The sequence below is a fragment of the Poecilia reticulata genome, chromosome 4 (genome assembly GCF_904066995.2).
Source record: "Poecilia reticulata chromosome 4, P_reticulata-male-v2, whole genome shotgun sequence".
Lineage (NCBI taxonomy): Eukaryota > Metazoa > Chordata > Actinopteri > Cyprinodontiformes > Poeciliidae > Poecilia > Poecilia reticulata.
In genome coordinates, this window is record NC_088833.1 from 23,524,698 (window position 1) to 23,549,549 (window position 24,852).

Consider the following 24,852-nt stretch of genomic DNA (forward strand, 5'->3'; position numbering starts at 1 on the left):
TAAACTAGATCTGAAGTGATGAATACGTCAAAAATAAAAAATAAAAATAATTTTAAAAACCCTGTAAAATAATATTGACATGATGACTAAAGAGAACTGTAAATATATATATATATATATATATATATATATATATATATATATATATATATATATATATATATATATATATATATATATATATATATATATATATATATATACATATATATATATATATATATATATATATATATATATATATATATATATATATATATATATATATATATATATATATATATTTTTTTTTCTCAGTAATTTCCTTATTTGCCACAGGGTGGAGACATTTGACAAGTTCATGCTAATTTATTGGGTCCCAGCAGCTATATATATATATATATAGCTGCTGGAAACATCTTGTAGATGTAGAAACTTAGATGTAGATGTTGGGAATGACATTTCATTTTGTCATTCCCAAAATGAAATGTCATTCATTTTGGGAAAAGAGGCCCAGAATAAAGATTTTTGCTGTGTTCGATTGAATAAAAAAACATTTATTTCTTTACTTTTTTTAAAAATATATATTTTTTATTAATGTACAGTACAACACTTGGAACGGAAATGTTCCTATACACGTTGACTTCCCCAAGGTGGGACAATAAATTATATTTTCTATTCTATTCTATTCTATTCTATTCTATTCTATTCTATTCTATTCTATTTTTTTTTAAATAAATAAAACCACAATTTTAAGACAATTTGTGTATTTACTCAGGTTATTGTCTAATGTTAGAATTTGTTTGATTTCTAAATAATTGAAATAGGACAACAACAATAAAAACAAGAACACTAAAATTTCAGCAGTTTGGTTCACGCATCTTTCAGTCTTCTCACGATTGTTAAATTTACGAGGAGCACTTGAAGGCAACACACTTCACGCTTTTGCCACGTTATACGTGACGTAGCTGGAGGCGTGGATCGGTGGGAGGCGTCATAACTAAGCGTTGTAAGACAGGAACCACACAACCGATGATATTAATGCTCTTAACGTCAACGAGAGTCTGTGAGAGAGGTGAGAGTTTGTTTGTTTTTATTTTTCTTCTGTTATATTTAAGCAAAACTGTTATTTTCGCCTGCAGTCGATGGATTAGCAGCTAATATAAATGTGATCGGCACCCGTGTCCTAACACTCGCATGTCTGTGCTGTTGTTAAGGCAGGTTGATAAATGACGTTTAAGAAATTAGTACAATTAATGTACATAATAGAGCTTCATAAAGCCAGTCCTGTTTGTATTTAGTTTCTTTGCTATGTCTCGTACGAGGCATCCTTCCTGTGTGTTTGTAAAGCCTCAACTTGGCATTTGAGACAGAACCTTACTCCAAGAAACGTCAAGTGTTTAAAGTTTTAGGAGTCAAGTCATATGTATTAGCATTATGATTTCAGTTATCAAATAAAAGATCTAAATGTGCATGGAACATTGCAACATCATCTCCCCAGCATCATATTTCCATTAGTCTCTAGTAAAGAGAGTATTCCATTCTCAAAAAAAAGGCTGCCTATTGTGGGTGTGGGCTCAGACGAACAATGGCAATCATTTAAGTAATTGTTTCACTTGAAAAATTAATTGCTGGATGTTGAGGTGTCGCCAGTTCTGTCAGTTCATCTTATTGTAACTTAACCTCTATTTTGTTTCCTTCTTAAAACCCCAGTTAGACTTGGAGTTAAATGGATTTAGATCTCCTCTTGAAATACAATTTAGTCCAGTGGTTGTCTGATTGGAAGTCACAACAACAACAACTCAAATATACATGTTTTTGTTGTTTTTTGCTTTGGCAGAGTTCATCCAAATCATTACTGATCATGGACCCAAACACCAGTGGACTTGTGCAGAAGTTGGCTGAGGCGGGCCAGTCTCACCTCTTCCAGTTCTGGAAGGAGCTGAGCCCCAAAGACCAGCAGGAACTTTTCCAGGATCTTCAGGGGATAGACTTCCTGGAGATCAACGGATTCTTCAAGAGGGCCATGGAGACGTCCAGCAGCACCAAACACGAGAAGATGGACGAACGCATGGAGCCGGTGCCCCGGGAGGTGCTAGGGAGTGTGACGAGGGACAGGGAGAGTCTGAAAGACTGGGAGGCCAAAGGTGAGCTCAGCCAGGAGTTTCGTAGGACTACCTCCCGCCCCTCCTCCTAAGGTGTATCATTGAGTCTTTATTGTTCAATAGACAGTAAGGAAGCAGGAAAAGGTTTTATTATTGTTTCTTGTCTTTATTATGTTGTAGTAGCAAAATCAAAGATTATTGTCTCCACTTTCTGCTACCAGATAAGAGGCTGAAATCCAGTTTCTTTTAGGTCATTGCCCAGTGATTCAGGGAACCAATTTACTGGTATAACTCTGGGAAGCTTAATGAGATTAAAGCATCACAAGGCAGCCCAGATGAACTGAGATGGATGTGGGTTGGTGCTTTTTCTGATCTCTTACTTGAGAAAAGTTTAGAGAACCCACTTCCAGATTCACACAAGAAACCATTCCAGTGCATCTATTTGCCAAAGCCGTCCCCGAGCAGCAGGAAAACCAGCCAGTTACTCACCGTATGCTGTTACGGACTCAACTTCGCCCCAGTGTTGCTTCTGAGGGGTTTTCCAAAATCTGAGTAATTGGGTTCTTAATGTGACTCTTTGTGCAATTCCTGCATTGCCGAGGCGATTTGATCACCTAATGAATCACTTGGATTTATTTCTTTTATTTCCGTGGCCTATAGTAACAGGAGATGTGATTGGGCAGAAAACATCTGGTTCTGATTTGGGGCTGTCGTCACTGGGTTTGCCTCTCTTGACCCTTATTCATGAAGTCATCTCACCATGTCGGGACCACATTTGTGTGTGCAGGGTGTGGTGTGTGTGTGTGTGCGTGCGTGCGTGCGTGCGTGCGTGCGTGCGTGCGTGCAGGACTCTTCATATGTTGGGAGAGCAGTCAAAGTCTAGCTGACCCTCCCAATACGTGGTGTAAAACTTCTCCCTTGGCACCAGCCACTAGAAATATCGTTGACCATTTTGTCACGTAGCTGGTAGTAAACGCGAGATAAACCTGCTGTGTCGGGTCAAATACGTTTTTGTTTCCTTTTTTTCTAAATATATTTGAAAGTTTCTATGTAGGAGTTCAATGTTCACATCCTGCCTATGACATCACATGTTCAGAGTTTATTTACAACTGATGGTTAATGGTAAACTTTATGGATGTTTAGTTAAGTTTATAATGATTTATGTAAGATTTCCCTGCAAAGACAATTCAGTTGCTCTGAAGGCATCCAAGAAGATTAGAGAGTTGGAATGGAAGAGATTATAAATGAAGCAAGGCTGTGCAAAAGTATTTACACCTCTCCACACTTTGCCATATTACAACTACAAGTTTCAGTGCATCTTTTTAAGATTTAGAGTGATTAACCAAAAGAGTTGTGGACATTTGTAAAGTGGAAATAAAAGGATAAACCACCTTTTAAAAAATGTTCGGTAATATATATATGAAGAGTGATACTAGCATTTTTATTTTTGCCTACGTTACTGTGACATGCCTTATTAAAATCTAGTGGATCCATCTGTTTTCAGTGTAAATCCTGCTGTTCTGTGAAGGAGTCGGAGGTTTATTTGAGAACATTTAAGAACAAACGGCATCATAAAGACCAAGGAAAACAGCAGATGGGTCAGAGGTCAACCTGGGCAAATATTTAAGGCCGTTAGGTTCTAAAACAGTTTTCAAAGCTTTAAGCATCTCATGATCTGAAAATGGAAGTAATCGCAAAATCTGGTCTAATGGAGGTGTTCCAAGAAAAAAACAACAAAAATGAACGTTATGTTTTCATTAACGTCGGGATTGTCCGTTATTAGTCCAATTGAGAATAGTTGGCAACGTTTAAACGTCGACGCTTACGGAGATAAATGTAATATTCCCAGTTGATCTCCATCTAATCTCACTCAGCTTGAGCTTGCAAAGAAGAATGGTCAAACATTTTAGTCAAGATTCTTTGGCTCTTTTCATGCAAAGACTCAAACTGTTGTGCTCTGGTTCCCCCTCAGGTCTGGACTGCATCGCTCAGAGTAAAGTGGCTGTCTTACTGCTGGCGGGGGGTCAGGGAACCAGACTTGGGTTCTCTTACCCCAAAGGCATGTACGACGTCGGGCTGCCATCCCACAAAACTCTCTTTCAGATTCAAGCAGAGCGCATTTTGAAGCTGCAGCAGCTGGCGGAGCAAAAGACAACAGTCAAATGCTGTGTTCCCTGGTGAGACTCTGGCTCTAAGACACGTTTTTTTTCTTTTCTTATCCTAAGATAAATAGACAGACTAAGTCTAGCAAACAGCCACCTGTCCTTTTTGTAAATGAGTCCCAGTTATGTTTGCATGATGAATAACTGGGTCAGATCACTGTAGGCGAGGAAGGAAACTCGATCAAGGAAGCTGGAATAGGATTATCTCCCTGGACAGCAGATCCAAGGGTAGTTTACTGTCTGAAAAGGGAAAATGGTAATAGAAAGAGGTTATTAATTTTAAATCTTTGAAATCTGATATTTGTCATTCACTTTTGTAAAGGGGGGGAAAAAAGCTTCTTGCATTGCTTTCTAGTGTGCAGTGTCTTCAGTTCATGTTAAAAAAACATGGCTTCTCTCCGCCCTCTTTATTTTTCTCAACGTACCTGCCGGTGTAACCCAAATAACCGAGTCTTATTTTCTTTCTGTGCTGCCTTCAGGTACATCATGACCAGCGGCAGGACGATGGAATCCACCAAGGACTTCTTCTCAAAGCATAAATACTTTGGTTTAGACAAGGACAATGTAATCTTCTTCCAGCAGGGCATGCTGCCAGCAATGGACTACAATGGGAAGATCATCCTGGAGAGCAAGGGGAAGCTTTCCATGGCTCCTGGTAGGTCCAAAGACAATTGGTGACTACAAGATTAATAATCGATCTGACTGGACGGGCGTTTTTGCTTATGAGCATTTTCTTCAAAGCCATTTTGTGTGGTTGCGTTTCAGATGGAAACGGGGGTCTTTACAGAGCTCTTGGGAACCAGGGAATCCTGGACGACATGCAGCGGAGGGGAGTCGAGTTCATTCATGTGTACTGCGTCGACAACATCCTGGTCAAAGTGGCCGATCCCACCTTCATTGGGTTTTGTGTGCAGAAGGGAGCGGACTGCGGCGCTAAGGTCGGTCAAAGAGTTTGAGAAGTAGAAATATGCAAGGCATGATGTGGGTTTTTATCCATAGACTTTTACAGGGGCCTGCATGAATGATTTATAAAACGAGGTTTATGAGACTTAACGCCTGCCTTTTACATGTATTGAAATGTACATTATAAACTTTATAGGTTTGACTGCAGGATGTTATAGAGCTGAGTTCATGCGTGTAAAATCTGCAGCCGAACAAAGCCCAAGGTCCTCTCACTGGCTTGAGTTTATTTCACAAATCCCACAGCTAATGATCTGCCTTGTTTTGTAGCTCCAGATTATTTTGTCCCGTGTTCATATTCCAGTGAAATCATTAAATAAAAGAATGCTGAAGAGCTCGTTCATACACCTCAAACAGAGAACAAGCCTTTCTTTGACAAATCAGAAATTACATGTGTTCAACAATGGAGAAACAGAAGCAAATATGAAACTTTCTCGTCAGAATTGGTGGATGTGTTGCAGAGACGTTCAGGACTTAAAATATGAACAGCATCCTTATGCTTGTGCTCCATTACTTATTTATGGAGAAAAAAGCATCTCCGTATCGCATGGTTTATTAAAAGCAAACTTACTTCAGCTGACGCAGCAGCGAACCTGTTTTCTTCCTCCTCTCATAAAGTGTCTTTATCTCATATTCATGAGACAAGAATGTATCTGACATACAACACAAGAGCTCAAGGATAATTAATGACCACTCAGTGCTGCTAATAACCTGTGTGAGTGTTGGACGTGACGAGAGAGCAAAGCATGTCAGCAGTCGAGTCTGCTCCATTCCGATCCGTCTGTCCAGTTTTTCCAGTCGGTGCCAATAAGGACACATGCTCTTCATATCTTTCAGAGGAACAATGTGTAATTAAAGGTGTGGTGTGCTCGCTGCACCTTCAGTAACTCACCACCGGGTGGAGCTGCTGACCTCGTTTTTCTTCTGAATTTCTTTCAGCTTTTCAGGAAACTTTTTCCTTCTCTGTCATTGAGATTACGTGAGATATATAACTTTTTTTTTTCTTTTTCTGAGCGTTAAAGGAACAGTTAAGAGGAATGGCACATCCCAATAAAATCTTTTTTTTTTTTTACTGAAAAAGCATAAAAGGAAGACGAGCAGCACCAGAGAATCACAAATCGTCTGATGTGCTAGACAGTGGGTATTTGTGGTTACCCACAAATTGATCTTTTGTTTCAGGCCAACCCCTCCTAAGTGTTTGTTGCTGAAAAGCTCAACCCTAGACCAAAGTGCCTGGTTCTTGTTGAGTTCTGCAACTTCTGAATATTTACAGTCATCCTGGAGCACAGTTTGGTGCAGATTTCTTTTTTTATTATCATCTCTATCTGTCCTCAAGTTGCTTGATGTCCAGGATGGATTTTCCGAAAGTTATGGTTTGCGAGATCGTACCACTGCATTCAAAGATCCGTGCGAAACCGTAAAATAAATGCAACTTTTGAGGGATGCCTACAAAGGTGGATGGGGTTGTAAATATTGCATGTCAATCAAATATCAGACCCTTGGGTCTGGGCTGGTCATTACTTTAATGAGACTTTCCAATCAGACTGTGATTAGTGTGTGATCCTGTATGGCATTTGTGCTAAAGAACAGCTGGCGAGTTCAATTTTTGACAAACCTCTGTGATATCAGGATCTATAACAGGTACTTTGACTCACCATATTAAACACTAAATAGATAAATTAATCAAAAAAAGGAAGGCGTTTGTCCTGTTTATCTCTGTGTTGGCCTGTGATGGCCTGGTGACCTGTCCAGGGTGACCCCGCCTCTCGCCCGTTGACTGCTGGACAGAAGCACCAGGACCCCTCCCGGCCCCAGTGGGATAAGGGTATAAGAAAATAGATGGATGGATAAAGTAGAAAGGCATCTATGAGCTGCCATTTTAGATTTCAAAGGAAAAGAAAAAACATGAAGGCGATCAACGATGTACGGAGAGACAAACGTTGAACGTAACTTTATTGAGCTTTTTAGAGACAAGCCAACTTATTGCTATGTGAAGAAATGAACATTGGTGGAGCAGAGGCTTGGGTAATACCAGATGATGAATGTAGTTAATAACGAGGACATAGAATGGTGACCACATCAAAACTCAGTGTCAACATCACTTCCTTTCTTCTGTATCTTATGACTGCTTTTGTTTCCACTGTTTCCACATCAGTTTATGCTCGTCATTTATTGTGAAAGCCATCGAGAGTTTGGCTGAACCGTCAGACTCTTTCTAGACTTGGAGTTACACCTTAGTTGCAATCATCAGGATGATCGGGTGAAATGTTAAAATGCATCTGAAGATGCAGCTGAGCGTCAGATGGTGATCTGTTGAATGTGGTGGAGCAGAGATGGAAGAACTGCATCAAGCCAGAGTCTCTCCCATCGTAAATTACTGGGAGCCTCTAACGTTTTATGTGGCTTCTCATCCCCCCAGCCCCCGTTCAACAACCCCCTCATCATAACTAGACTCTGTCATTAGCAACCAACTTTAGGGTGAAGGGAGGTCTGTCTTCATTTAGAGCAGATGGAGCTAAAAAAGGTGAACTGCGCTGATTATTTGAGCAAAGCTAAACAAACGAGCCCGCTGCTGTCACTTTCTGAATCTTTTCACACCTATTTTACTGCAAAATCACAAAATCCTACCAGGTATTTTTCTGTATTTTCTAGCGCACATATCTTGGTACACTTTAAATACGACCAAACTAATTAATAAGTAACTTTTCAGCGAGATATAAGAGCTTGTTCTAAGTCAGTAATTCTTGAGTATTGACAAAAACAATTAATTCCACTGACAGATTCTCACAATATTGGAAACATGTTTTGGTACAAGTGAAATAATTAGCCAGTGGAGCTGGTACTTTATATCGAAATTCAAGAATTACTGACTTAAGACAAGCTCTTATATCTTACTGAAGAGTTAATTGTAAATTAGTTTGGTCATATTTAAAGTGTACTAAGACATCTACACTAGAAACTAGCTAAACTACTTGATAAGATTTTGTTGTTTGCAGTGTTCAACCACAAGATCTTTTATTTTCTGGATGGTTTATTAAGTATTCATACTATTTGAACTCTTTCACAATTTGTTACAACCACAAACTTCAGTGCATTCTATTGGGATTCAATTAAAAAAACAGCTTCATCTGTCCCCAAAAGGAAATTAAATGTTGCTGTAACTCATATCTTCAAAGAGTTGACATGAATGGTGATGCTGTGGGCAGGAAGGAAATCTGGTAGCGGTCAGTCTGTCACCATGAGTGAACTAGAAGCATGTAGTGGAGCAGCACAAAGTAATTCACAATCGTGAAGAGAAAGAGAAATATGAAACGTGGTTTTTATTCATGCATCCGTTTGCTGCAGATACAACCACAAGTGTGTTGGCCGATCTTTCTACCAGCTTTACACATCTGGAGCCTGAAAGTTTTATATTTTCTTCGCAAAATAGTTCAGACTCAGTCGGACGGGATGGAGAACACGTGTGAACGTGAAAGTCTTCCCACAGATTCTCAACTGTATGTAGAGGTTGGTGGCAGACTTGATCATTCTAACACTGTTTTTTTTTTTTTGATCCAAACCACCCCAGTGCAACTCTGGCTGCAGGTTTGGGGTTGATGTCACGCTGGACGTTGAACCTCCTCCACTCCAGCTTCAAGTCTTCTGCAGCTTCTCGTTGACTCTCCCATTGACGGGTTGCGTGGATTCCAGGGCTTGTTTGCACATATAAATATCTGCCTACGCTTTCAGGTGGTGGAGAAAACCAATCCGACCGAGGCCGTGGGCGTAGTCTGTAAGGTGGACGGGCGTTACCAGGTGGTGGAGTACAGCGAGATCACCCTGGCGACGGCTGAGAAGCGCAGCTCGGACGGCCGCCTGATGTTCAACGCGGGAAACGTGGCCAACCACTTCTTCAGCTTCTCTTTCCTGCGAGACGTTGTGCAGTAAGATTCCTCCTGTTCAACCCGAACGCCTTTAATGTGCTCCACCAAGAATGACATCTGAATGCAGAATCTTTTATGTATTACCAGGAAATATGAGCCCCAGCTGCAGCACCACGTTGCCCAGAAGAAGATCCCGTTTGTGGACGTTCACGGTCAGCTCATCAAACCGGAGAAACCGAACGGGATTAAAATGGAAAAGTTTGTTTTCGACATCTTCCAGTTTGCAAAGTGAGTAGCAGCCGAGTTTCTTCAGATGGTGACTAATGTGTGCGCTAGTTGAGAGGTGGCACATACGGGTCTCCTAGACAAAGTTTTAACTCTCCTCCTGCATGCAGGAACCATCCCCCTCTTTTTTTTCCTTTCCAGTCCCCAACCATATCCTTCACCCTCAGCTGTGACATTTCTCCAAAGTCTGATCCAGCAGGCCAAGTCTGCCAAACTCTTTGAAGGAGGAGGACGAAGGTTTACGAGCTGTTTGCTCGTTCCTCCTCTTTCAAAATGTTTCATGACATCAGCTCTGAGTCATCCGACTGCTAATCAAAATTTACATTTAATTACAGTAACGGCAGCAGTGATTGACTGACGGGGAATGAGCAGCAGACAGATGCTCTGTGTTTCAAAATGAAAACAGATGAGGAACGATTGCGTCGCCGCTCTGAGGACGGTTCGGAGTCGGGCCCGGACTGGCACCCTGACAGTTTTAGTAGAATCCAGATGCGTCAGTTCTCCTCGCTGCCACATTTCTGAAAATGCCTGTTGAATTATGGTTCCTCTCAGATCCTCACAGCATGAAGTGTAGCTGCGTCCATTGTCCTTTTCTGTTGTGTTTTAGAGCAGTGAGCCTATGATGCCCACATGTCTTTACACTCATATGAAATGATATGGAAACACTCTAGATGTGAATGTTTACTTCAAGATGTTCATGAAAACCTGTCGATCATAAGTACTGGGTTAAACAGGAGAAACGCAAAACAAATTTTGAAGCGTACAATTGAGGAAATCAGGACTTGAGCTTCTAAAACATCCTTTCATGCACATTTTTCACGCTGCGTTCTGCTTGTAGCAATTTGCGCACATCCGCATTTGTTTTTTGGGTCTCGGTCTTTGACGGCAAACAAAATTTTCTGCATCAAACTGACCAGATGCTTTGATGATCCTCACTGTTGCACAATGCTACGGTGCCTCGTAAACAACAATTTTTTATCATTCTGTTACATTACAGCCACAAACCTCAACGTATTTTAACGAGGTTTTATATAGTAGACCACCAAGATGTAGCACATACTTGTGAACTGGAAGGATTTTTAAACAATATTTCACAAATAGAAATATGAAACGTTTGACATTTCTAGCATTGGTATTCACCCGCTTTTCTTTTTCCTGACGCCTCTAAATGAATCCCGTGTTATTAACTCTTATTTAAAATCATCCATTTTAGTGAAGAGGGTTGTCATGTTTGCAATTTGTTCTCAGTATATATGATCAGAGTTGGTGGGCAGATGAAAGAAAACCTGTTGGAAACAGTAAAAAAGCTTGAGACTGGCGCAGAGATTTATCCTCCAGCAGGACAAGCAAACATCCAGTCAGAGATTCAGTTGGTTGGTTTTAGGAAGAAAGGGTTACAAACTCGGCTATTCGTGTGTAAGCCAATACAGCAGATCGACACCCTTTCAAAAACAATGCAGACAAATCAAAAACATCTTGAAATGGAAAATGTTGGGTACAATGCTAAGTATTTGGCTTTATTGTTTATGATATTAGCTTTTAATTTACTCTTCTAGTAAATAGGACCACAAACACTCTGAGTTTTACCCAAAAGAACATTTGGTGCATTTATTCATTAAAATTGGATAAATATAGCAAGAATTTTGCAAGAGTAACAAATCCCCATGCTTGTTGTTGAGAATGGACAAAACATTTTTATATCAAGAAAATTGAAAACATTTACCTCGAAAACACAGGACGTCATATCTATCTCTTTCAATAAGGTAAACATGCAAAATGCATGTTTTGGCTTTATATTACAGATGCCATTTTGGCAAAAAATCTGCCAGATTTGTAGTTTCATTTATATTTTCTTAATTTGGGAATCACTTTTATTTAATTTTTTTAATTAAAAGCAAAAACCAAATTTTGTTGCCCAAAAGCTCTTTCAACGTTTTTTTTTTTTGGTCTGCGTGACAAAAACTTTAGACTTTGGACGAGATCAAAGCATGTTCCTCTATTAGAGGAATGGCCCAGTGAAAGTACAGACTTAATTTTAAAATGGGAATTTGTGGTTAGCCTTAAAAGTTGCTGTTCACAGATGCTCTCCATCCAGTTTGACTGAGCTTGAGCCATCTTTCCAAAGAGAATGGCCAAAACGTTCTGTCTTTAAGTGCGGAAAGCTGGTAGAGAAATGCAATAAAGATCTATAGTCCACAAAGTAATGACTCGGATGATGTGCTCATGCTAAAAAGCTCGGAAAGCACCAGTCTGTCTCTTTGCATTTCGCAATTATGAAGTAAATTGGTTATTTTGTTGTTTGTGGCGTAAATATTAGAACATGTGACAGGATTCAAAGGGTAGGAATACTTGTGCAAACCATCAATTTCTTATAAATGAGCAAATGAACATTCATACCAGCACTACCTAAAACATAATAACTGACTCCAATCATCTAGTGGTACAACCGACGAAATATTCAACTATTCCCAAACAATCATCGGAAAAAACACAAAAAAACTTAATAATTTTCATCCCTTGGGTTCAGAGCTGTTGAATAAAAGTCCTCCCAGTCTTTTCCAGCTGTGCCCTGCTGCTTCCCTGTTGTGCTTGCGCGCTGAAGTGACGCCGTGTTCTCCCAAAAAAGGACGTTTGTGGTGTACGAGGTTCTGCGGGAGGACGAGTTCTCCCCGCTGAAGAACGCGGACACCCAGGACGGGAAGGACACGCCCACCACAGCCCGACACGCCCTCATGTCCCTGCACCACCGCTGGGTCCTGAACGCCGGGGGCCACTTCATCGACGAGAACGGCAGACGCGTGCCCGCCATACCCAGGTAAGCAGCCGTGGAGCATCACAGAGCGTGGCATGAACACCAAAGCGGGCTCTTCCTGGTCGTTCCCGCCTTCCCGACACTCTAACTCTGCGCACCGGACTGGATGTGTTTTGTGTGTTTCGACATCTTGTTGTTTTTAGCTTCACACTCTCTCCCCCTTCCCCTTCTCTCATGCTCGGTGTTGCACCTGCGTGTCCCGTACAATGTTTCCAGAGACGGAGCAGCGGGCAGTGTCACAGATGATGGCAACAGAAAGTAACTATTCCCCTGCTGTCCTGAGTGCATGGTGACGGGATTTTGGCTTCTTTTATCCTCTCTCGCTCAGATGTTAACACTTTTGATTCTTTATATCAACTTCCTTCATTTCCACTGATGAGTAACTTTTTTTTTTGTCTTTTTATCTTTGTTCCTTGCAGAAGTACTTGTACCTCTTGGACTTTTTTTTTTTTTTTTTACATATTGTTAAACTACAAAAAATGTATTTTATTGTGATTCTTTTTTATTTCTTGCACAAAGTAGCTCATGATTGTAAAGTGTAAACAGTGCATAGTTTCTAAAATACGAGTACTGAGAATATTTTGTATTTTTATTCAGACCCCTTTAACGTTATACCCCTAAATAAAATCCTGGGTAACTTTAAAGAGTCAACAAGGCGTTAGGTGTTTGTTGGGGAACAATTTGGAGAATAGACGTACATTTATGTCTCCAACATGTGCAAACCCAGCAGAGTCGTGCCGCCTAAAGAAATCCTGCAGCTATAATTCCTATAAAAGGTAGCTCTACAAATAATTCACTCATTGGAGGTAATTGCAAATGTACTCCACTCTTTTGGGATTTAGATTTACCGTGAAATTTCTAACACAATTCATCATTTTTATTCCACTTCACAGCCATGTGCTACTTTATGTTGAACCATCACAAAAAAAATCCCAATAACATACATTGAGGATTGAGGCTGGATTATTTAGCACATGTGAAAACGAAAAGGTTTAAGAGGTGTGAATACTTAAAGGGACCGTATCAGTTGTTATGAAGGATTTACTTTAGTTTTGTAGAGGCTGGTATTCTGTCATATTGATCTGATGGCAGATGATTTATCCTCTGAAGGCCTGCGCTAAGACCCTTGCGTGCGTAAAGGACGTACGCACCTGTTGCATGCTGGGTAATGGGAGCCACTCCTCCTGTCTGTCAAACCTGAACCTGCTGATTTGTTTATAAGATCATTACAGGCTTGTCTGTTTTCTGCTTGTTTTAACTTCACTGGCTTGCTCAGACATATAGAGCCTAAAAAGGTTTTCACCCCCTTTGATGTTTTTACCCTCTTTATTGCTTCTACAAATCAGTCCTGATCAACAAAGTCTGCCTTGTTTGATAAACCAAATTTGAAAAAAAAAAACATATGACGTCAATGCAATTGTTTTAGATTAAATATTTTATTTTCTAGAGTTTTTTCCCCCTAATCTTATCAAAAAAAGACATATTTTGTCAATCATGACTCATTTGTAGAAGCAATAAAGAGGATAAAAACATCCAGGGAGTTGAATGCTTTTTATAGGCACTGTGAAAACACAAGCATGTGCCTCTTTGACATTCATTGGAGTCACGAATGTGTTTAAGGCTCCTAATGCTTCTCTTTTAGTCATTCACCTTCTCTTGCAGCTCAACCTCTGACTCCAGATGTGGGGAACTGTGATTGTTGTCTGGAATAATTGCCCTGAAGCGGGCATGATGAGTGAGGGTTTGTGTGAAGTGCCCCCAGTATTTCAGAAGCACTGGGTGGAGACATTGCCAGGCACTCATCTGTTTGCTTCTGGAGGATGTGTGTTACGGGTCAGAGGACTAATCACTGGTTGCGATGAACGTCTGATTATCTACCTTTGATCTCTAATCACAAGCCTTAGTAAAAGCCCAGCTGTTTTTCAGGATTTACTGCCGCTTCTCTAAGCTACCGTCCCTCTGTCTTTCACAAGAAGGTCTCTCGTTCCGCTTCTGTTTTTCTCCTTCCTCTGAAAACGCTCCTTTCTCCGACGCAGCCTCAAGGACGGAACCGACCTTCCGATCAAATGCGAGATCTCTCCGCTGGTCTCCTACGCGGGAGAGGTGAGGCCAGGAGAGTTTAACAGAAAATCCAGGTGTTGTCCCAAAATCTCTCCTCGACAATGTTTTCCACTTTTTTTTTCTTTTTTTTAAAGGGTCTCGAGAAGTTGGTGAAGGGACAAGAGTTTCAGGCGACCCTGATGATCGACGAGCGCGGCGTCCACGAGCTGGTGAAGAACGGCGTTTAATCCAACCGAGGAGAGACACGGGAAAACAACCCAAAGATCACCTCATGCTTTTTGTTTTCCTGAGTTTGTTTGGAGAAACTGTGATGCCATCGCCGTGCAATAACAATCGTCTCCCAGAGAGCTTCTTGAAACTGTCTAAAGTGAATGAGGCTAATGAAGTACGCAGTCTTTTCTGTTTGTATGCTGACGCCATACTTTACCTTTCTTTCATAGAGCACTTGAATAGATTGTGAAATTATGAATGAAATCCTTGTTGTCTGGACGATGCATTCGGCAAGTGCATCTATTTATTTTGCTTATGAGACTTATTTTTATACGTCCTGATGAATGCTGTTTAGGTGGACTTTACCATCTATTTAACTTGTAATTTTTGTACAAGAATAGGCTGAGATGAAGTAATCAGTACATGTCATGAGGATACATGGATCGGGATGTGGGGGGTATTTATAATATCTGCTTCTTTTAGTTGTGTAATCATTAAAGATTAGATGGATACAATGGCTTCTATCTTTTACTAAATGCACTTTCTACGTGGAAACCAAGTTGTTTTGTCAATATTTCTTTATAAACTCTCAATTTGCACAACATTGGAATATGCATTTCATGTTATGACTGCAGAGTGTTTTCATTGCATCATAGTTCCTATAATCACTAATCAATATCTAGAGTTTGTTTGATTTTCAAGATCTACTGGAGAAAGTAATGCAGATACAACAGTGGCTAGAAAAGGTATTCACACCCAGGGAGGATTTACACTTTTTACTGCTTTTGCAAATCAGTCACAATCAACAAATCCCAAAGTGAAAAGGGTTTTCTGCAAAAATAAAACATTTTAACTTAAGTGATTGCATAAATATTCAAGTCCTTCAAAGTTACTGAGCTAAGTCGATCACTTGCGTACATCAAGCAGTACATAAAACCTAGTAGATTTCATTGCATAGAGTTATTAGCTTGCAACATTCACTCCCTACAAGAAGCTAGCGACAACAGCTAATCACTTCTGTCATTTTTCATAGCGTGAAAGAAAATAAATGACTCTTCTTTACAAACCAGTCAGTTGTCTCTCAAATAGTGTTCTGAGTAGTTAGTTCAACTTCCCAAGCCGCATTTTTTTTCCAAGTATTATCCATCCATCCATTTTCTTTACACCGTTGTCCCTCAGTGGGGTCGGGAGGGGTGCTGGGGCTTATCTCCAGCTAACGTTCCGGGCGAGATGTGGGGTCACCCTGGACAGGTCGCCTGTCTGTCACAGGGCACACAGAGACAGACAGGACAGACAGAGGCAGACAGGACAGACAACCATGCACACACACACCTAGGGACAAGACAGACCAATTAACCTGACAGTCATGTTTTTGGACTGTGGGAGGAAGCCGGAGTACCCGGAGAAAACCCACGCATGCACAGGGAGAGCATGCAACTCCATGCAGTAAGACCGGGGCTGGGAATCAAACCCAGAATTTTCTTGCTGCAAGGCAACAGCTCTACCAACTGCGCCACTGTGCAGCCCTTCAAGTATTATATACCCTTCAAAAGATAATTCCCCAATTAGGGCAATTTTTCATAAATAATTTATCTATTTAAATTTAAGATGAATTTCAGTTTTAAATTTGAAGCCACGTTAAATATTTTAGAATTACTCCATTGCTGCTCAGGGTGTATTTTAAAGTAGCTTAACCTTTTAAAAACAATGTTTAACGATATTTATCTCGGTACGTGGGAATCCGGGTGCTCTAGAGCTACTTACAGCTGCTTCAATAAAACCCAACTAAGCTTAATATTTAGGTTTTTGAAAAATGTTTAACTGCAGTTTTACCTATGAATGAGTTGATAATCCTTAGTTGTCAGGGAATTGACATTGGTAAAATTATGACAAACTAACATTTTCAACCAGCCCCATTTCTGGAACTGGTGAAAATCTCTACAGAGGGCAATAAAATCAAATCCTTCTGCTTTTATAAATTCCTACCTGCCTCTGGAGTTACTCTACCACACCCTAGAATGACGTTGTCATCATAAAACAGCTTTGCAAGTCAAAATTAGCAGAATATTGTAAAAAAAAAAAAAAAAAAATTTCATATCATTCCATATCAGATAGTTAAGGTTTATCTAAATATATCCGGACAAACCAGCTGCAGAAGTTGTAAAATGTCAATAAGGGACTCCTGCCTGATGCGTTGACTCACATCTTTCTTTTTCTGTATTTGTCAAACTGAAACCCATGCCTGGACTCAGTCCTGTTTCTACACAAGGCAGTGAATGAAGTGATTAAAGCGCACACGTTACTTTCTATTAAAGTTGCTTCAGTCTCTGCTTGTCAAAAGAAAGCCTCTTTTCAGGTGGACGAGAGCTTTTTGATTGAGACTTGGCTTCAGCCTTAATTGAAACCATATGTGTGGAATTCTGGGACTTTGGCACATTCCCAGGAATCCACAGAATGTGAGGGTTTTTTTTCCTTCTCTCTCTGCCTCACTCCCTCTCTCTCCCTCCTCTGGTTCTTTTCTTTTTTTCTTTTTTTCCACAGTGCAGAGGCGTCTTACATCAGCCGAGTGAGTCCTGCTGAAGGCAGCTGACAACTGGACGACGGAGGACCGAAACATCCAGCCGCCACGCTCCTACTGGAATAAACTAAACCAATCTTTGAGCAAATGGTCTGAAGACAAAGAAAGACAAAAGTAAGTAGCCTCAAATTGTTGGTTTTCATTTTTGCAAGATTTGTCGTTTTCTCTGCCGCTTGAAACTTCACATTGTGTATCAGCCTCACTGAAGCCCCCATGACAACTTTAAGATTTGATTGATGCATTTTTTTTAGTCTGGGGCAGCTGATGCGTCTGAACCTTTTCAGTAAACGAGAAAGCGTTGCAGAAACTCATCTACTCCAGATGCTTTCCACAGAAGCCGTTGCATACGGTTTCACTTTGTTATGGTTGTCGCAAATGTGATTTATGCTCATTCCTGCTCTCAGTTTTTCTCTTTTATTATTTGACCAAAGTAAAAACAAAAATGTTCTCTTGGGTGCAGTCCTCATCAAATCCTAATTTATTTTTTTTACTCTGAAAACACATTAAAGTTTCTTTCTTTTGTGAACAACAATGACATCAATGACCAACCCTCCAGAGAGCTAATATAAAATTCTTTGTGTTTCAAATAAAATCTCAAAGTGTCAAGCCTGGAAATATTTATGCTGCTTTTCTGTGGCTTGAATGTGTTTTGTTTGTTTGTTTGTTGTTTTTTTGTGAAATTTAGTTCAACACTTTCAACAATAGTTCCATAGAATCTCATAAAGTTCCCTGTGGTCAGTTGAAGCTCTTTGCTCCTGCCTTTGTGTTGGCTGGTGTGCTGTGGGCGCTTACACACGGCAGGTATGCGGGTATCCTCCTGTGGTATGTGGCTAAAAGACGTCCAAACAGAGGACTCTTTTGCTGCCCAGAGTCCTGGATTTGCATGAGCTCACGGCTTTGACATTTGACCTGCGTCGCTCGGTGAGCTGCAGAGTCAACAGCAGACCAATGATCAATGGAGATATTGTTGCAGGAAAGTCGAGCTGAAGAGTTTGCCCTGCTGCCTGCGTGCATCCGACTCCAGCGCAGTGGATGCAGAAGTTAGTCCAATCTGACCAGCGGTTGGCAGAAAATTAAAAGCATCCTGCTTTTAACTGTTTGCTGCTTTTTTCCCCAGTTGATTTATCTATCACAGACTTCTAGACATTTTTTTTTCGCCTAATCACCGAGAGCCATTGTAGCACACGAATACACGTCGATCTGAACCATTATGTTGTAGCTCTGCCAAACCTCTGGCTCTGTCACTGCCATTCTGCAGCTTGTGCAGGTTTTCCTACTATGACCAGCCTCTCTGTCTCTGTGTCCTGAAGAAGCACGTCCCTACAGCACAATGGTAGCCTGACTATTGCCTTCATGTGCGAAAAACATTCTCGCTTAGAGCACGGCCCGGGCTTTCTCCCCTTCACTTGGATTGTCTCCTGTTGATTTTTGACCGGACCAATCAGGGAACAGAAGGAGAAGTTGTGAACGATGACGTTGATTTTTTATTTCTTTTTATTTGCTGTTTTGGAGTCGTAGTTCATCTGTAATTTTAGCACCAGCAAAGGAGGAAGTGAAGGAATCTGTTCAGTCCGTGTTGGCCACGATTACAAATGTTAGATTAACTTTGGAATCGGCGCTTCTCCCAGGGATGCGTAGCATCAAACTGGCGAATTACATACATCACAGGCAAACGTTAGCAAATTGGATAAAATTTGAAACATAGTCCTGAGCCTCTAGAAATCTTCTCAACGGCCTGATCAATATGGTTTGTTTCATCAACAGATTTAATTTAAGGACTTAACCACAAATTAATCCCAGAATGTCTTTATCTGTCGAAACTAGTTATTTAAGCCTTTCTGATTCGTGCATCTTTGTTCTTATTTACCCTCTTTCTTCACGATGACAGATAAAATAAAAAGGTTTTTAGTGAAAGCTAAGTTAAAGGACTCCTGTTCGTGACAGATAGGTGGATGTACCCAGAAACCACACCGATGGGTTGAATTTAAAGGAACAATGTTTTTTTGATGGTGTTATCGTGATGTGTCTGTTATTTTAACCAGCCATCCCATCCCTCCACGGCCTGGTGGCTGACTGACATCCTCTCATGTAAGCCCTAATCACGCACAGCAAAGGCTGCAATTTCACCCCCACATTCAAAACGCTGCACCACAGCTCGGCTGTAACTCAACACGGACGTCTGTCTGATTGAGAGCATTCTCAAATCAATCCTTCTGGCAGCAGAGAGCCAGCTGCTCTCTGGCTTGTAATTTGGTATAAATAGTGACATTTTCAAAAAAAACATCGAGCCTAAAATACTGCAGTGTTTTTGTTTGCACTTTGACCTTATTTGGCCCGTACCGTAATCACACTCATCAGCGACGTTGAGATGGATAGAGTTACATGTAGTCTGAAGGGTGTTTTGTAATTATTCCAGGTTTGAGTTTGGCGAGTTTTGTTTAACCTCCGTGAAGAGATTCAGCTCAGGTTGCACAAGATGTTTGATTCCCTACTGTAATCAGTTCTCTCATATGTTACAGGTTTAATCTGTGCACACAAATGACTGTGAGACTAAATATATGAAAAAGGTCATTGTAATCTAAGTCATCCATAACTCACACTAGTTACCGACTGTGTCTTCGTCTGTTTGTACATGTGGCCTTTGTGTTTCATTCTCCCTGTCCTGTTTACACGTGGCACTGGGTTTTTGTTTGTCTGTTTGATGCTTGTTGCCTGGCTCCACCTTACTCCACCTTACTGTCTCTCAGTTTGCCTTCCTTTGATTATGGGCTGTAAGCAGTGGTTTGAAGAGAGCAATTTTTACAGCGAGCAGCCACAAGAAATTAGATTTTAGGTTGTGATTGAATAGATTTATCGGGGATATTCATCGCCGGATCTATTTACTAGATGCGCTTTGCTTGTATCGAGTTGGACCTACTTAAACCATAAGAGGCGCCTTGGTTTTCCGTTGCACAGTTGGAACAAGGTGTTGGAAGATCCGCGGTGGCAGCTGAAGATTTGATGGCTGCACTTCGACATTGTGAGTCTAAAATACACCTCAAAGTGTTGTTTTGAGAAGTGGTGACTGTGGAAGCCGATGGAGCAAAGTTCAAGAAACCAGTTTGAGTTAGTCTTAAGAAGATGGACACATTGTGTTGGGATGTTGAAATGATGGGCACTACGGGTCTCAAAATGAGCAGAAAAAAAAGCATCCCCCTCGTCACCACTAACTTAAACTACTGATGCAATGAAATTCTCGTCTTAATGTTGCAGCCAATATTCAGCCATTTTCATCCGCAGGGCTCAATGGATATTTTCTTTGTAAACCTGAAAGAGTTTGTTCTTGGAAACTTTTAGTCCTCTTCTCCTTTACATTGATGACCTTACAATGCTACAGAAAACGCATGTGTTCTGTGACATACGTTATCACATGTGAACCAATGCCCTGTTCACAGGTAACAAGAAGTTAACTTTTGATGGAGGATAAAATAAAAATATACAATAAAACAAAATTTATAGTGATGAAGCATTAAGTATCTTTCTTCACAGACAGAAAGCTAACAAAGTAGCCAATATGGCTCCTTGTTCAGCATTGTCCTCCACTAGCCAGCATCCATGGTCTCTATGGTGACCAACTGCTTTACTGGCCAATAGGAGGCGGTATAGCCACCTCTTGGGCTTTGGGCTTTAGGTCAGGTATTCACATCAGCATCTGGGTACATCTCTATCCTATCGAGCGGATTGAAACATGTTTCCTGCCAGAACATCTCGTGCACCCAGCTTGGATTGAAACAGTTTGCCATGGCGATGACGGAAAAACTAAAACTAAAGCTGTTGCCTACATTCAGGTTTTCATGCTACCGATGTACCTGCAGTTATAAATAATCTATCCTGTCTTCCTTAGATTATTTCATATTAGCAACAAAAAGCAGTGGAATAGTTGTTTCCTGCCTCACCGGCAGATGACTCCTCCACATTTCATCCATTAATATCCATTCAACATTACTCTCCTTTGTAAGATGAAAAAAAAATTGTATCATAGAACATGCAACTTAAAAATTAATATCAAATAAAGGGTGAACATACATTCTTTGATATTTAATAGGCAGTTTTAGATTATCTAAAAAGCAAAGATTTTGAAAATGAAAGAAAATCATCACTGCTAAATAGAAAAGATACAATATAATGTAGGCAAAAAACCCAGAAATGTTTCTAAAACTGTGAACTATGTCAACAATAGATGTGACTCTTTAGAGTATGTCCTTACACACCAGGGTAGAGTCTTAGCAGAATGATGTAAAAATGGGGGGGGGAAAATTGAAAAATTAAGCTAAGTGCAGAAGAGAGAAGTGTATCTTGACAGAAGAGATGGAAAAAAAAGAGGGGGTTTCTTGGCGTCGGTTTGTGTTTTTCTCAATCTGAAAGTGTAACTGTAAAATGTTTGAGCCTGGAAATTCCATCAAAATGAATCTCCAGAGAAAGATTTCAGCCTCCTCTCCTTACATAACAAACACAACCTCCGTCTTGGGACGGTTCTGACGCTGAACACTTTGAGTCTTTGTGAGATTAATTTGCTGGGTTTTACAGGATTGAGTTTGGCTTTTCCGGGCATTTTTACAGGTGAGCCGAGCTGGTGGGTGTACAGTTTCTCGTTTTCTGTCTCCCTCGAGTCTTCTGAATATCAGCTGGCAGCCTTCAGCGCCCGCCTGTGCTCTGGTTTAAGCAGCTAACGTCCTCAGGCAACCCGACGTCTTCAAAATAAATCTTGAAACAAAAGACACGCTATAAAAATCAAATTTGAAAAACTCAGAGAGGGTAAATAAAAAGGCCTGACAGACACTGATTTTTGCCACGAGACCCCATTGCACCGCCCAGAGAGTGTAACTAACGTTATGTTTACATGGCTCCACCTGGGTCTGATTGGGAAATGTGGTTCATATTTCATCCTTTTCCCGTAAAAATGAAACGGGTGATGCTTTATTGCAGCCTTAAGGTAGGACTGAGAGGATTTAATAGGAAGCACATGTGAGGGGTTTCGGTGCAGAGCGCACAAGCAGACTGCATAACAACGACGACACTGACAGTCCACAGTAATACTCATGGGCAGAAACGTGTGCTCTGAATTATCAGGCTTCCTAAACAGGTATAAAAATAGGGTGAATGCGTGCTGATGTTTATAGGAACCGTTAAAAAAAAACCTTAAAGGAAACACACACTTAAAAACCAGAAGTTTACATGCAGCCCTCTTTTCCTCCCCATAAGCATTAATTGCCATGCGCATAAACGATTTGGGTAAACCACATATTACCTATGAAAGCGTTTCACAGGGTATTTTGCAACATTTGAGTGAACTTGAGCCACAGCCTCGGGCGTGTGTGACGGTAACATCTCAAACGCACGTCATTAAAGGAGTCAAAAGAGACCAACGCAGATATTGCGAAGAGAAACGTGGACCTCCACAAGCTTCGTCATCAAGATTCAAGGTCCATCTCTTCAAGCAATGACATGGTATATAAACCTTATGGGAATATCCAGCCGGCACAGGTTTCTGGGAAGAGTTTCAGTGCATCAACCTCAGAACAAAAAGCAAAAAAAAAAATAAAAAATAACAACAAAAAAAAAGATATGAAGATGTTGACTGAAGGAGGTTAGTGACAGTCATTGTCCGTACTTAGCGACACAAGCTGAACGACCACTCGGTAAGGAAGAAGCCATTACTTCAAAAGCAACATAAAAGAGAAATCTGTTTCCAGTCTGAAAATCAGAGGCAAATGTCTTCATTTTTCAGGAGACATTTCCTTTGATCACAGGAGATTAAATTTGCTGTTTTTGGCCAAAAATAACTTGTTACATTTGTTGGAAAAAGGAGAAACACCATACCTTATTGTATTATTTTAGTATTGCGTTATTTTAGTGTTGTGTTATTTTAGGCAGTGATATGTATGTATTTTGGCTTCAAGTGTTAATGGGTTTCATTCCCAGAGAGAAAATCAACATTAATTGAGAGAAATGGTTATACAGATACAAGGGAAAATAGTCCAGAATCCAATATTTTATGCCTAATTTGGAACTGAAACTATCTTGTTGCCATTTGGATTTGGTGCAAATTTTCCAACTATGTGCAATTTAATGGATTAACATAAATTATGATCCTGTGTTGTAATCTCTCCTCTTTTGCCCGTCTCCCGGTATCTGCTGACCCATACCAGTTCGTGGTGGACTGATGGTCGACTTCACACGCTGCTCTCTCAGCCTCTGTAATTTCCTCTCCCTGCAAAGCCTCATGTAAAACCCCTGAATATGTTTGCGTGTGCATGCGAAGAAGAAGAAAGGAAAAAAAAAAAACACAGAGGTAGGGAGTAAAGCTAAGTAAACCTGTGTGTTGACTTTGCAGGCTTTCCCAGGCTGCAGGACCCGGCTAGTGTGCCGCTTCTGCTCTCTTATCACTCCTGAGAAAGTCATTTTTATCTGTACAGGCATCACAGTAACACGGCTTTGATGAACGCTCTGCATTAAAACTCCAGACTGAGCTCTCTGCGAATGCATTGGCTGTGTTTGCAGTGGAGCTCCGGGGAGGTTGGTGTGAGCTCTGATACTCGGGTCCGGACAGTGATTCCAGCAAGCAGTCCAAATGTGAAACCTCATCAAATTTGGATGAGTCCAACATGAAGGTACAGAGTGTGCATGCTTATTCCCTGCTTTCTGGCAGGCCTGTGGGTAAGTGAGGGGAGTTTCTGTCTTTCACCACTTCCTGAACGTGTCTGCAGGGACCTGATGTTTTTAGAGAACAGAACTCCCCCTCTCCCCACTCCCCACATCAACCCACAGAAATTCACATTTGAAAGTATCTGCATTTATAGAAATATCTCTGATAGACCTCCCGACCCCACCAAGGGACAATGGTGTAAAAAAAATGGATGGATGGATGGATGGATGGATGGATGGATGGATGGATGGATGGATGGATGGATGGATGGATGGATGGATGGATGGATGGATGGATGGATGGATGGATGGATGGATGGATGGATGGATGGATGGATGGATGGATGGATGGATGGATGGATGGATGGATGGATGGATGGATGGATGGATGGATGGATGGATGGATGGATGGATCTCGGATAGACTCTTCACATGTCCGTTCTACCTGGCGTTCATGATAATCTGCTAGAGATTGGTGTCCGAAGGAAGAGCTCCATGAGAAACGGTCAGAGTTGATGCTGCTGTGATCCGATACTTTAGCCCAGGATATCTCGGACTGCATCTGCGCACAGATGTTATTCTAAGGTGGGAAGCTGATGCATCACGGATTGTGGTGAATGTGAAAGGGCGTGCAGCAGCTCCCACTGGCTCCACATTTACAAACATCAGCCGGAGGGAGGACGCTTTTGTCCTCATTTCTGATCTTTGCTGAGAACACGGCTGCCACCGCAATCCCACAGTCGTCTGTTTCACTGCGTATGCTCCATGCTTCGTGTACATACGTCGCCTTGCAAGCGTAATAACAGACCCTGGGCTTTTTACACTTTTGCTACTTTGTAAATACAGTGAACTTGTGTGTAATTTAATCTTGAAACTTTCGTATTAGTTTTGAAGCGGCTATTTTCTCAGAATCACTGTCGTATTTTGGGTTTTTCTTTAGTTATTGAAGTGACAAATCCCAGAAATAAGCAAAAAAATTTCACTTTTCCCACATAATACAAAGTTGTAACACTCAGGATACAAATGACATTTGGACCTTTGTGAAAGCACGTGTTTGTACACCCCAAACTTGTACGTGTAACAAAAGAGAGAAAAGGTAGGAAATTTTGATTAAACTTTATTAAAGGGATGTGCACAAGACTGACATGACACT

At 40.8% G+C, this 24,852-nt stretch overlaps 2 protein-coding genes across 5 annotated transcripts in view; both read left to right on the plus strand.

Annotated features, from left to right (window-relative positions):
• The first annotated feature begins 905 nt into the window (after positions 1-905).
• uap1 (UDP-N-acetylglucosamine pyrophosphorylase 1) lies at positions 906-14,952 on the plus strand. Of its 3 annotated transcripts, XM_008407282.2 has the most exons (11): positions 906-1,054; positions 1,820-2,126; positions 4,057-4,261; positions 4,726-4,901; positions 5,012-5,184; positions 8,936-9,129; positions 9,217-9,357; positions 11,981-12,169; positions 12,383-12,424; positions 14,203-14,269; positions 14,362-14,952. In XM_008407282.2, exons 2-11 carry the CDS (start codon positions 1,844-1,846, stop codon positions 14,452-14,454), a joined length of 1,563 nt encoding a protein of 520 aa, XP_008405504.1. In that variant the 5' UTR covers positions 906-1,054; positions 1,820-1,843; the 3' UTR covers positions 14,455-14,952. The 3 variants fall into 3 exon arrangements, with proteins under 3 accessions (XP_008405504.1, XP_008405505.1, XP_081462618.1); XM_008407283.2 differs by lacking the exon at positions 12,383-12,424; XM_081606492.1 differs by lacking the exons at positions 11,981-12,169; positions 12,383-12,424; positions 14,203-14,269; positions 14,362-14,952 and adding an exon at positions 9,690-11,875.
• Positions 14,953-16,538: 1,586 nt separating this feature from the next.
• Positions 16,539-24,852, plus strand: part of ddr2a (discoidin domain receptor tyrosine kinase 2a) — a 32,275-nt gene continuing 23,961 nt past the window's right edge. For both annotated transcript variants that reach the window (XM_008407285.3, XM_008407286.3), the window contains exon 1: positions 16,539-17,129. The gene's annotated coding sequence lies outside the window, so the exon portion shown is untranslated. The remainder of the gene's footprint in view (positions 17,130-24,852) is intronic.

What these genes read in the sequence shown, in the direction of transcription:
- uap1 (XM_008407282.2), top strand. Translation starts at nt 1,844, where the DNA reads ATGGACCCAAACACCAGTGGACTTGTGCAGAAGTTGGCTGAGGCGGGC. An exon ending in GAAGCTTTCCATGGCTCCTG is followed by an intron (nt 4,902 to 5,011) that starts GTAGGTCCAAAG and finishes GTTGCGTTTCAG; the next exon opens with ATGGAAACGGGGGTCTTTAC. An exon ending in CGCGTGCCCGCCATACCCAG is followed by an intron (nt 12,170 to 12,382) that starts GTAAGCAGCCGT and finishes CAATGTTTCCAG; the next exon opens with AGACGGAGCAGCGGGCAGTG.